The 13,820-nt window shown below is 34.0% G+C and overlaps 1 protein-coding gene across 2 annotated transcripts; it reads left to right on the top strand.

The window, feature by feature from the left end:
• Nucleotides 1-7,102: 7,102 nt before the first annotated feature.
• Nucleotides 7,103-12,361, top strand: LOC113514281 (HMG box-containing protein 4). Of its 2 annotated transcripts, none has more exons than XM_026898323.3 (8): nucleotides 7,103-7,269; nucleotides 7,346-7,604; nucleotides 8,226-8,374; nucleotides 9,309-9,430; nucleotides 10,035-10,134; nucleotides 10,264-10,364; nucleotides 11,270-11,398; nucleotides 12,090-12,361. In XM_026898323.3, the coding sequence occupies exons 1-8, from the start codon at nucleotides 7,260-7,262 to the stop codon at nucleotides 12,252-12,254; spliced, it is 1,035 nt and encodes a 344-aa protein (XP_026754124.1). In that variant the 5' UTR covers nucleotides 7,103-7,259; the 3' UTR covers nucleotides 12,255-12,361. The 2 variants fall into 2 exon arrangements, with proteins under 2 accessions (XP_026754124.1, XP_026754125.1); XM_026898324.3 differs by having other exon boundaries at nucleotides 7,352-7,604.
• The last annotated feature ends 1,459 nt before the right edge of the window (nucleotides 12,362-13,820 follow it).

Here is a 13,820-nt window from a genome sequence, read left to right on the forward strand (position 1 = left end):
CGCTCCGCAGCTCCATTCTGCTGTGGGCTATATGGAATGGTCATGCGATGATTAATTCCAAATGATGACAATATGGCTTGCATTTCCTTGTTTATAAATTCTTTACCTCCATCAGTTATTAATTCTTTTATTGTATGACCTATTGTCGTAGCTTCCAAAATAAAGTTCTTTGTTACTTCTGAAACTGCTGTTTTTTCTTTTATAAAATATACTTTTCTGTATTTGGAGTAATCGTCTTTGAATGCAATACAATATCTACTACCTCCAACAGATACTTCAGCAATGGGGCCACAGACATCAGCATGAATAATTTGTCCTGGTACCTGTGCTCTGATATTTCTTGTATGAAAAGGCAAGCGAGACATTTTACCAAACATGCACCCATCGCAAACAATTTTTTCTGCTGGCTGGAATGGAATATTATTCAGTTTTAAGAATTTTTCAACATGTCTAATATTCTGGTGACATAGGCGTTCATGCCAGATATTTAAGTCTGCCGTATGACTACTAAGCATACAATAATTTTCAGGTAATATCACCCTCATCTCCAATCTGTACATATTTCCCTTATTTCTTATTGCAACTGCTTTTATGTTATTGCCATTTTTAAATATTCTTTTATTTTTATCACCTATTTCAATTAAATTATTTTTTAAAGCTGACCCTGAAGAGAATAAATTCTGTTTACAGGTAGGAACAAACCAAGCATCTTTTAAATGACCTTTCTCCCATTTTCCATTAACCAACATTTTTATGTCTATGATGCCAAATCCTACAGCCATCATTTGACTACCATCTCCGAGATAAACTGGAATTGGGTTATCAAATTGTTCATATGAAGCAAAATACTCTCTATGTGAAGTAATATGGTGTGACGCACCAGAATCTATTATCCAGTCCTCTTTAGTTATCACGGTACTATGTGCAACAAAAGCATGTCCATTTGTAGAATCAGATTTTTGTTTATTTTTAAATTTAAAACAATGTTTTTTGATATGTCCTTTTCTTTTACAATAATTACAAACTGGACCTTTATTATATATACGCTTTTCAGTCTTTGCAACTAGAGCGACTTCACTTTCAGGTTTGCTTTCATTCAATCTTTGCTCATGTAAGCGAAGACGTTCCATTAATGTGGTTACATTTCTATCCGATGCAGGGACAGATTCCCATGCATTTTTGAACTCAAGATAGTTAACAGGCAATGTATTCAGTATTCTGTTTAAAAGTAAGGACTGAGGCAAAGTACTGCCTTCATTTTTCAATTCTAAGTTTAATTGAGTATACAGTCTTTGTAACTTAGAGACATGCGTAGCTATACTGTCCTCTGGTAACTTTTTATACGTAAATAGCTCGCAGTACAAAAGATCCAGTCTTCTTTCATTTTTCTGTTCATACACAGCATGAAGAGTATCCCACATTTCTTTCGCACTTTTGCAGGTTAAAATGTGCTGTTTCGGCTCTCTGCCTACTGTTGAACCTATTAAATACCTTGCAATTGATTCCTTTTCATGGTATAATTTGAAAGACTTTGGTTCTTCTCCATCTTTTGGTTGTTGCGCTACACCGGTCACATGGTCCTCAACTCCATGTAGGGTTATTTGTAAGTTGATATCGAATTTCCATGAAATCCAATTACCTTCACCCTCCAACTTGTCCACTGTGATTTTATCTAATCGCACAGACATTATTGACAAGTACCTCAAGAAGTTCTGAACAAAAAACTTTCAACCGGAAAAAAAAAAAAATGGCGGCTGTGACTTGTGGAAATTGTTCTAGTTTTGTACGAATAATTACAATACCATATAAATGGAAAATCAGGCTGGGCCCATAACCTGTTATGATTATTATTGTTATTACACGTCAAATAAATATGTTATTACAAGTCAACTAAATGGATTATTAACGATGGAGAAGAGAAATAAAAAAACAACCTTTTTCAGTTCTGTCATTGACACACAAGAAGTTTTTTTTTTTTTTTTTATTTTATAATACCATAAACAAAGTTAGGGTTGCTATATAAAGTTCACAATAAACTATACTTCAACAGATTTATATTTTTCATAACTTTGTATTAAACATGGAGGTTTTTTATGTTTCCAATAAGATGAAGACGAAATAAAGATATGTAGTTGAGATAACTTTTGAATAAGCGGATGATCAGATAATTGTAAACAACGAAAAAAGAAGCGATCAGATAGATATTGTCTTCTTAAAACCAAAGGTGGATCACCGACTTCGAGCTGTAAAGCATTGATTGGACTTGATTTCATTGCTCCAGAGATAATCCTCAAGGCCTTTGATTGAATTAAATCCAATTTCTTAAAAGCAAATGAACTTCCTGGAGCTAACAAAAAAGTTCCATAATCAATGACACTCCTTATAAGACCATTATAAGCAAGTTTTAGTGAAACGGGATGTGCTCCCCACCAAACTCCAGCAAGGCACCTAAGAATGTTGAGGTTACGCTCACATTTCGTAGAAATATAATTACAGTGGGACAGACCTGTTAATTTATTATCTAGCACGATACCTAAAAATTTAATTTCAGTCTTTATAGGAATGTATGAGTTATCATAAAGCACCTTAATTTGTTGCGGTGATCTCATTCTTGAAAACAAAACTACACTACTCTTGGTTACAGAAAGATTAAGACCATTTGCATCTAACCACGTTTTTAACAAATCTAATGAATCAGATAATTTGGCAGAAGCAGATTCTATGGACTTCGCAATAAAATATAATAAAAGATCATCAGCATATTGTAAAATTTTGACGGATTTATCAAGGAATAATTCTAGATCGTATGTGTATATGTTAAATAAGATTGGACTGAGAACAGATCCTTGTGGAAGGCCTTTCCATACTGTTCTAGATAATTTGGTATCTTCATCTAAATTCATATATATTGTTCTTTCTGATAAAATATTAATAATGAAATTAGAAAGCATTACCGGTACATTTAGAGCTTGTAATTTAGTTTTTAAAATAGAAATTATTACATTATCATAGGCAGAATTTATATCTAAAAAGGCTGAGAGGATTGACAAATTTTGTGAGAAAGCTATATGAATATCTGAAATAAGAATGCTCACATTATCTAAGGTGCTCTTACCTTTCCTAAAACCAAACTGGTTCGGGGATAGTAAGTTATTACTTTCTAAAAACCATTCTAGACGGTTTTTCACTAAATGTTCAGCTAGCTTTAGTAAGACAGAGGAAAGTGCAACAGGACGGTATGAAGATGGTTCAGAAGGTGGTTTATGAGGCTTTAGAAATGGTATAATAATCTGAGACTTCCATGAAGTAGGTATATTTCCCGAAATAATTATGGAATTAATTATATTTAAAAAGTAAATTAATGTCGCATCGCTAGCATTTTTTAAAAAAGGAATACGGTATACCGTCTTCTCCCGGTGCAGAGTCTTTAATAGAAGCTAGAACACCTTTAAGTTCTACTAGAGTAAAAGGAGAGTCAAGTTCGAATAATTCGTCAGAGACGGATAGAGAAATATTGTAAAGGCATTCCGGCACATAACTAGGAGCAAGGCGATCTAAAAATTTATTCGCTAAAGTTAAATCGAGTGCAGAACGTGATGTATGATCACTAAAGGCAGATCTGAATCTTTTAATATTATTCCAAACGACTGATGAATTAACTTCTGGACAGATAGAAGAACAAAATCTTCTCCAGCCTTCTAATTTCTTTTTTTTCAGTAGTTTTCGAGTAGAACGTGAAACTGCGGTGTAAATTTCAAAATTTTCTGGTGTCATGTAATTATTATAATTTTTTTCAGCCTCTTTACGATTTTTAATTGCTTCCGTACAATCTTTGTCCCACCAAGGTGGCGAGGGAATTTTCCCTGAAGCACTATTTTTAACAGGAAATAATAAATCAGCAACCTCCTTCATATTTATCATCAAGTCATTACAACATTGATGTTCATTTCCATGGTAAACAATAGGTAACTCCGATATTTTATTATCTAAATATTGTTTGTAAATATTCCAGTCTACATTTGATAAATTATATTTAAGCCGAGGACCACTCTTTCGACTTGAGGGAATGGAAATTGGAAAAGAAAGAATGAGGGGAAAGTGATCGCTTCCGAAAGTAGAGGAATGAGGATACCACGACAGTGAAGAAGCTAAATCAGAAGAACATATTGAAATGTCAGGAGCACTAAACCCTTCATTCGGTGCAGTTCTACGTGTTGGTACATCTGAGTTAATAATACATAAGTTGTAAGTGTCAATTATCGTCAGGAGTTTTCCACCATAAAAATTAGAAGTAGAACTGCCCCACGATTGGTGTTGAGCATTAAAATCGCCCATTACGAGAAAAGGTTTAGGTAAAATTGAAAATAATTGTTCTAGTTGTGAATATATTTGGCATGTAGGATCAGGAATATATAAAGTAACAAAACAGATACCATTTATAATTATAGCAGCTGCATTAATGCCGCTATATACAGGAAGCGAAAAAGAAGAAAAAGGAAGGGAGTTTTTGACCAATATGGCAACACCGCCATATCCGTCAGCTCTATCATCACGGAGACTTGTAAAGCCTGAAATCCTAAAAGGATATCCTGGCTTTAACCAAGTCTCTTGGAGAGCTATTATAAAAGGATTATATTTATTAATCAAATAAAATAAGTCTGATTTCTTGTTTGTTATGCTACGACAGTTCCACTGAATTATTAGGACTTTGTAATCCATTGTGAGAAGTTAATAATTGAGAAAATACATTGTAAATGGCATCGTTGGACGGTGGTAAAGTTGTTTGTATCATTTTCGATTGCGATAACACTTTAATAAGCATGAGAATAATATCAAAGATGGATTGATTATTGTCAATATTATTTGATGATAATGCACAACCATTAGAGGGAGCAGGAATATTATATTCCTTAACTATGGCTTCATGGGCAGAACGATCATATCCTTGTTGTGCTTTTTGAGGAGAGCGTGGTTTAAGTGTAACTGTTTTTTTATGTGATGATTGAATATGTGGTAATGATGATTTCTCTTTGAGGAAAGAAGATTGAAAATGAGATTTATTGGACGGAGATGATGATGTTAATACATCTGAATATAGTTTAGAAGTGGGAGGATGAAATTTTGATGCTTCAGCATAAGAAACACAACTGTGGGCCATTGTTTCTTTAATGGCTTTCTGACGTGCATATTCAGGACATTTCTTACTAATTGCTGAATGAGAACCATTACACAAGATACAAGAAACATTTTCCTCATCTACTTCACATTTATCACCTGTATGATTTTGCCTGCATTTATAACACCGAGGATTTGAACGACACTGCATCTTGACATGTCCGAACCTACAGCAGTTATAGCATTGGATAGTGGGGTAAATGTACAAATCTACAGTTAATGATGTGTAAAACATAAATACTCTTTTTGGTAATATTTGTCCATCAAAAGTAATAACAATGGTTTCAGTATTAATAAAACTTGGTTGTCCTTCATTAATGGTCTTTTTCTTAATTCTTCTGGTTTTTAGAATTCTCCCACAACCTATAGGTACTGATATATTTTGGATTACTTCCTCTTCTGTCCAATCTTTAGGAATACCCCTCACAATTCCCATACGGGTTACATGAAAAGAAGGTATAAATGCCTTAAAATTATGTGTTTCTAAGTGACTATTATTTAAAAATGCATTTGCATTTTCAAAATTGAGAAAGAAAGCGATAAACGGTTTCTTCCTATTCTTTTGAGGCTACCATTCACTATATTATTTATCTTATTAGTGTGTAAAAAGCGACCAAATGCAATAGGATGTAATGTAGTGTTATCATTAGGATGTGTTTCATTTTTTTGTACATGAACGACATAAGGAGCTACATCCTCGGCATTGTACAAAGTTCTGCTTAAAGTACTGGGTGGAGAAGCAGGTTTAACAGACTCGGTATTATTTACAACTGGTATTGATACTAGAGTTTGATTCTCATCCTCAATACATTGACAATCACTATCTTTAATTTTAGATTCGAGACCTTTGGTGTGCCTCCTTCGTTTTTTATTGCAATGTTTGCAAATGCGACGTTCGCCACGTACTCGCTTACGTTTAGAACTTGCAACGCTAGAACCATCTGTGTCCATACTAGATTCACCCAATATATCAAAACTATTATTAAATGGGATAGTTATATTTGCAGACACCTGGGGGGTTGTCCCCCCAGGGTCTATAGGTAGATCCATAATGTCTAATTAATATAGGTAATTTACTTACCAATATTTACAGCAACAAACACTATTACTACAAAATATACAATTATATATACAATCTAATACACAATATATAAATAAAACTAATCCTTATATAATTAAAAATAAAATTAATTTAAAGAAGATCAAAAAACACTCCCGCTTTTTTAAACGTTTCCCGCGCTTTTCCAAAAGTTCTCTTATCTATGGATATATTCTCAATAACTTCCATACTAACTTTAAGTGTATAGATTTAGTCAGTGAATATTATGCCAATATTTAATTAAACAATGAAATCACAATAGTGCCAACTTAACTAACAAAAGTACTGTCAAATGCAATGCAAAAGTCTGTCATCTAAACTATTCGTCGAACAGTTTTAGCTTTGTATTTGATATTTCTTTTTATTTGAGCGTGGGAATTACGACTATATAATTAATATTGACTTTATTACGAAGCAATGACTCTAGAAATTGACCAAATACATATTACGGGAAGTGTTGAAAACTTGTGTTCATTATCAATAATATTACGAAATTAAGATTATAAGGTAATATTGTAAAAGACAATAAATAAATTTATGAATGTTTTATTTTTTAATTCATTCGTCCTTTGTTTTATTTTTGCTAAAAAATCGAAACATGCAATTTGATATAAAATTTATATATTTCTATTATCGCATGATTCACGTTTCAGTGATAAATATTTACATTTTATTATTATTGAAAAATATCTAACTATAGTATCATTATAGCTATATTCCTTTCTATTTTGAATATTAGGCTAGTCAACATAATGAGAAAGGGAAGATCTTTTATGTAGATTGGTAACATATTCCTGACCAAATTGGTTTTAGTAACTTGTATAAAGTGCTATCTCTTTTCTTTTGGTTATGTACTCTGAATACAAAATTTTGCAATATTTTTTTTTACTTTTAATTAACGATCAACAAATATTTTAACTTATTTTATATTCCTATATTCAGTTAAAAACAATATTTACAAATTCGAAAACTCCAATATAACAAAATGCAAGAAGGTAAGTTGGAAAAGGCAAATCAAAATTTCCTTTACGACGTAATTCTGCCGTTGTGTTGATATTTCTTCAATTTTAGATTTAGAAGTCACTGGGATATCTCGCAGTGGTCGAGTTAGAAAGAAGAGTTCCAAGTTAATGGATTTCGAGTCTCCTGATGACATCGAGTCTAGATATCGAAGACAAACACCTGTGAAATCCTTCATGGGGTTCAAGCAGGAGGAGACACCCGAGTTTCAGCCCGAGCCTCAAGTGACGCCGAGGCCAACAGAGGAGGCAGGCACCGCCTCAGGGAGCGAGAGTGATTACTATGAAAACAATGGAGAGAATGCTGATAGGTTGGAACTCCTTACGTTTCTGACCCTACATTTAACATAAAAAGACCCTGAAGCTCCTGACTAATTTTATATATTTTTTTTATAGTATTAAAACTCATTATAGCAATCCGTTTGATATAACATTGCAAAATAATAGTATGACTATGGAATAGTTATATGGGTTATAATGGTATTTTTTTTAATGGGTAATAATGGAATGGTAACCCCACCCGTACTATCGGTATACACCGGCGGGACACCAGTGAAGGATGATACGTGAGAATGAAGCAGGTCAGTTAGCCCATTGTGACGAATTCAACAAAAATTGTTCATTATGGTTCCCAGGGGGAACCACGTGAAGGTCGACTTGATAGGGCATATTGCTAGCAATGGGGCTGTCAAACTCCATTGCTAACAACCCCTTTCCCCCCGATCATAAGGGTATTGTTATTACTATCTTTTAGGGTAATCATTAGTCACTACATATAGAATATAGTTGTCATCACAGCAAAGCAATAAATTGGCCTATGACAATTTTGTATAATTTACATGAATAAACTTACTAAATTCTATTTTAAAATTTTTGTATGTTATGTTTTGAAGATAAAATACATAGTTTATATATCTATCTTGACATTTCAGCATGGAATCAGACAGTTCTGCATCTGACGAAGGTTCAACTCGTACTCCAGCCAATTCTTTATATATGATGGAGAAAAGCAGCAAGAAAAAATTGATTGTGAAAGATGGGAGGGTGGTTGGCAGAGCGAAGGCTCAGCGAAAGGATAAAGGTGATATTTTAAAATTTTTATATAGTCCACAATTATTGTTATTATATCAGTTTATTACTTCTATGTATCTTTATATACCACTAATATGGTAAATAAATACCACACTGTATGCATAGTTGCTGTATTATTTATAGATGTTAATCAAGCATTTAGTCTGGTTGGTTACTGTGATATATCTATTAACCCATTGCACTACATTGTCACCTTATTTGTAACATTAAATCCATTGTCGCAGCTATGGTGACATGTTTATTTTACTGACTCAGCACCCTTAACACTTAGGTAAGCAAAATTGTCTGCGTTTATCTTAGTGTTTTTTTATGGGTGAAAATGGAATGATAACCCTGCCCACGTTATCGGTATACACGAATGAGGCACCAGTGGAAGATGATAGATGAGAATAAATGCAGGTCTGTTGGTCCATCATGATGAATTCATCAGGAATTAACCATGATAGTTTCCAGGGGGAACCGTGAGGAGGTTGACCTGGTTGGGTATATTGTTAACAATGGGATTCTCAGTCTCCATTACTAACAATCCCTTTCTCCCCAATATCTTATAGTGTTTATGATAAGTTATTAATGAGTTATTGGTATCCTCTATGAGTCACTAGGCTGGAGTGCAAAGGGTTAATAAAACAGTTGCCACCACATATTTTGTAGAATATCATAATGCTGATAGTTAGATATGAGTGTATTTTTTTTTTATATGTACTCTATTTTCGGTATCATTTCTTATTCTCTAATATATCTAAGAATGTATATATTACAATACTTCAATGTCAAAATTAAGTTTTTACTTTGCAATCAAAATATCACATTTAATTCTTAAAACATATCAATATTGTTATTACTAAGATATTGAACATTTGAGTCTTACAGAACTACTAACAGTAAATAATTTTCAATTACAATTTACAAAAGTTTGTATTCAGGTAAAACTCGCATCACAGCATACATGATGTGGGCGAAGGAAGCGCGCAATGAGCTGCTGCGCAAACACCCTGACATGGACTTCTCAGCTATATCTAAACGATTGGGTGAAATGTGGGCCAATGTGAGTATTGTTAAAAATGTATAAAAAAATACTTTTTTAATCAATCTACACTAATATTATAAACAGGAAAGATTTGTATTTTTGTGTATATGTATGTTTGTAATGAATAAATTCAAAAACTACTTTTCCGATTTTAAAAATTCTTTCACCATTAGAAAGCTACATTCACCCTGAGTTATATAGGCTATATTTATTGTTAGAAAATATTAAGGATCTTTACTAAAACTTTAGTAACATAACTCAAGGTGTACAAAAATGCTATAAAATATCTTTCGTCGCGTGCGCTGCGGAAACTAATGGTGATATGTTCTATAATATTGAAGAAAATATCAATAACTACAAAAAACTTCGCAATACTATATGTCCAACTATTATCGTTATGGCACAATAACCACTTTTTAAAATGTTGTAAAAATGTCCACCCGTGCGAAGCCGGTACAGGCCACTAAATCTATGATAAATTAATTTTCATTTATAATTATAAAGTACTAATACATAGGTTACTTTTTGTCTCAAACAATAAAAAGATGCATGGGAGTAAAAACTAGTGACGAAGTTAGTTTTATCTTCCTGAGGCTAAATTACAATCGTTTTTCATGTACAGGTGACATACAGTGAGCGTTACTTGTGGCGTCGCAAGGCAAAGCGATTCGCTATGCAAAAAGAACAAGGCAACCATACCAGCAAAATTATATCCAACCCCAGTGAGTACTATTATGAATTAAATGCTATTCTGCATGATTTCGATATGCCTAAATATCCAATTGAATTGTAAAATATGTCCCGGAATGCATTATTAGGACAAAAAAATTAAAAAGAACTTATATGATTAGGCATCCGCCCGCCAACGAACTCGGGCCCCGGTCGTCCGCCATCTAATCGAGCTCAGCCCAAGCAATCACCAACTACTACACCACCTCAGCAAGCTTTGGTCGTAAGTATACACTACCTACATTCGTAATTCTTTACTTTTTCATATTATACTATTCAAGACATTTGAGTTCAACTGCCGTTGAAAATCATGTTTCACGTACTGTAAATATAAACAATATTTACCATGTTGTCTGCAAATGCCTAAATGGAAGACAATTTCCGAAAATTAATTATTTTTCATGCAATTAATTAATATACATGCGATTAATTATTATTCATGCAAATGATGTCTAGAATCCTCAGTTAAAAGTCATTCGCAGTAACAGTCAGAAAAAGTCATTTCGCAGTAAACACGCTACAGAGACAACTCTTTAGTCGACAATATTTTAAGTCCTCTGGAGTGGCAATACATGATAGCATGGCAACCATGGCATTACTGTATTTTGTAATTCATGTTGCAGTTCATGTCTGTAGGCGATGTTTAAGTCTCGTCTCACTTGTCAACAAGTGCATTATCAATTTGCTTTATTGCAAAAGGCTATACTTTAAAATCTAGAATATGGATGCAGTTGCTAGTTTATTTACGTTTTATAGGATACACTTTGGTGCACACTGTACTACTTGATCCTGCCTTCTCTCTTTTACCACCGAACTACACGATGAAGACTACTTCAGGACTTCATCCTCACGTCGTCGAAATTCCCCATATTCACATTGCGGATGAATGATTAATGATGACGCAAAGTCATCATTCCTGGTGCAAACTGCCAAGAAGAGAAACACTTCCTGCTTCTGTTGGCCTGCAGAAATACAATCTCGGCCTCTTCAAGTCAATGGTGTATAATTATCTTCTGGGTAAGCGCGTTCTTATTAAGTTTTGCCATCACTTTCCATCAGGTGAGGTAAGACTAAGCGCGAACCCTTTGTCCAATAAAAAAAAAGCAATGAACGGTGTCTGTTCGCCAGCCGGTGTCGAGTAGCGGCGGGGCGGGCATGTACCGCGTGACGGGCTGCGGCGCCGTGGAGGTGGCCGCGCACCTGCGGCTGCTGGGCGAGAGCCTCGCCATCATCGGCGAGCGGCTCAAGGAACACGAGGTATGTACTCGGGGTAGTTGAACTGCTGAAGATGCTCGTCTAGAAAATTAGTAAGTGCCACACAGTAATTGTCTGGTCCTCGAGCTAGGATAGCTGTTCTATGAGGAATTTGATCTTGAGTGTACCAGCTAAGTAAATGTCCAAAATGGAAAAATAAGAGAAAAATCTTACTAATTTGCGCATTTATAATAAATGCGCAAGTGAGTTTGTTTGTTACCTTACAGTGTTTTAAGGGCTAATATATATAATAGATCTTAACTAATCACTGTAAAATTTGATATACATTATATAGAAGAAGGACATAAGTTATTTTTTATCCTGGCTAGTAAATTTGTCCCTGCCACGAGACGAAATCACAGGTAAAAACTTAGATATAAACATAAAAGACAGCTTGTTAGTTACTTCTTGGCATTTTAACGACTCCTCTAATCACGTGATTTAGTACAGCACATACTATTTGGAGTAGAGCAGGACATACCTTAGTTCATTATATATGATTGCAACTATTTACTTTTTCCTGGAATTATAATTAAATTGACTGGAAGAAATCTCTTTTAGCGATAAGTTCGCCTTTGCTAACTTTGTTATTAACTTGTTCTTATTACTGTATATTTTAGTGCAATAAAGAATAATAATATATTTATAAAACAATAATTGTTTTCATAAGTGAATTGTCTTTTTCCCCGGTCAGGGCCAGATCGCCGTGTCCGGGTCGGTGTCGGTGCTGTTGGACACGCTGCTGTGTTCGCTGGCGCCGCTGCTGGGTGTCGCTCGCGCTGTACCCGCCATCGCGCCGCCGCCGCGCCTCCTGCAGGACACTCTGCACAACATTGCTTACATCATGCCCGGCCTCTGAGGGCCACGCTCGAGACGAGGCATACAACTCGGGAGAGCTTGTCCAGTTGTAAATTTATTGTCTTGTCGAACTTGATATAAGTATTTAAATAAAAGAAAATTATGAAATGTGTGTTTAATTATCGTAACTTTAAATTTTTTTACGATTTTGAATGACTGGCTGACTATAGATTCTGTCGATAATGCATGTTCTATCCCTTAGTATATAATTTTCTATAGTTCTATCTACCTTACCCCCCCCCCCCCCCCCCCCCCCACTCCCACACTACCGTAATTTTAGCTATATTTATGTATATTTAATAATATATATAATATTAGGTATATTTTATAATTTACATTAAATTTGTATTTTAGTAAACAAAAATGTTAAATAAAAGCTGATTTTTTTTTACAATACTGTATTTATTTTATCCACTCGTACAAGATAATATTTACACAAGTTACTAATCAGTAAATACAAGGTTAATGATAATCCTTAAAACAAAAAGTATACAGTCTAGAGAAGACTTGACTACAAAGTAGACGCCACTACAGTACTCAATCTTCATTTGTGCTAATTTAAAAATTCAGTCTTATCAACTATATAAATTAAACATAATTGTTTGTAAAAAAGAAAAATAAGTAATGCTATCGATGGAAATAAATTGAAAAAAAAACTTTATTTTTGATACTTTCTTATATTCAATTAGTTTAAACCCGATTTCTCTTATGTAGAAGAAGCATTATAAAATTATGTAACGCATCCTTTGTCACAATTCAACTTAAAAGCTAAATAAAAATAGCCTACTTATATTTATTACAATATTGGATGACGCGTTACATATATTTTTAGCCTAGTTCAAGTCATCTCTTAATAATTTCATAGGTATTTACATTTCTCAAAATTAACGTAATGACTTAAAAAACTTGTCCGGAAGCAGCTTCAAATATTTTTTCGACTAGGAGTGGGTAACTATTTCTAGCTAGCCCCTTAAAGTAGCCGCATATGCATTCCCAGACTTGTCTTTACTTATAGCTAAAAGCTTATTCTGGGTTGGACAAGGATCGTCAGCTCCCCCTTCATGAGGTATGGGGGTAATGGGTGAAGGGGGGACCTTCACCCATTACGCGAAAGCTTAATAGCAATTAAACCATTAAATGAGTATTCTATTAGTGAAACCGAAGATTTTCACTAAGGAAACGGGTCGAAAAGCGACTAAAAATTTCGAGTCTTCATATTAACGCAGTGCTTGCAGCTTTTCTATTCGAAAGCAAGGATCGATGCTTAGTTTTTCGTATAGCTAATGATCTTGGTTACAACCTGCATATAAACAGCGCACCCATCGTCGATTGCCACTGCTTCATCTATAACGACTAATATACTTAATATATTATCAAGATACGTCCTTGTAATTTAAATAAAACAACATTAATGCATGATTTAAACCTATACAATCAAAATGCATAACGAGCATTATACCTATTTAGTTTGACAAAAAATATTCAATGATTTGAATTTATAATAAGCATCTCATAAATTTAATATTCATAATATGCCAGATTATGTAGCATGGTACGGGCGACAGTT

Source organism: Galleria mellonella, unplaced genomic scaffold (genome assembly GCF_026898425.1).
Source record: "Galleria mellonella isolate WM207_F2 unplaced genomic scaffold, CSIRO_AGI_GalMel_v1 utg172, whole genome shotgun sequence".
NCBI lineage: Eukaryota > Metazoa > Arthropoda > Insecta > Lepidoptera > Pyralidae > Galleria > Galleria mellonella.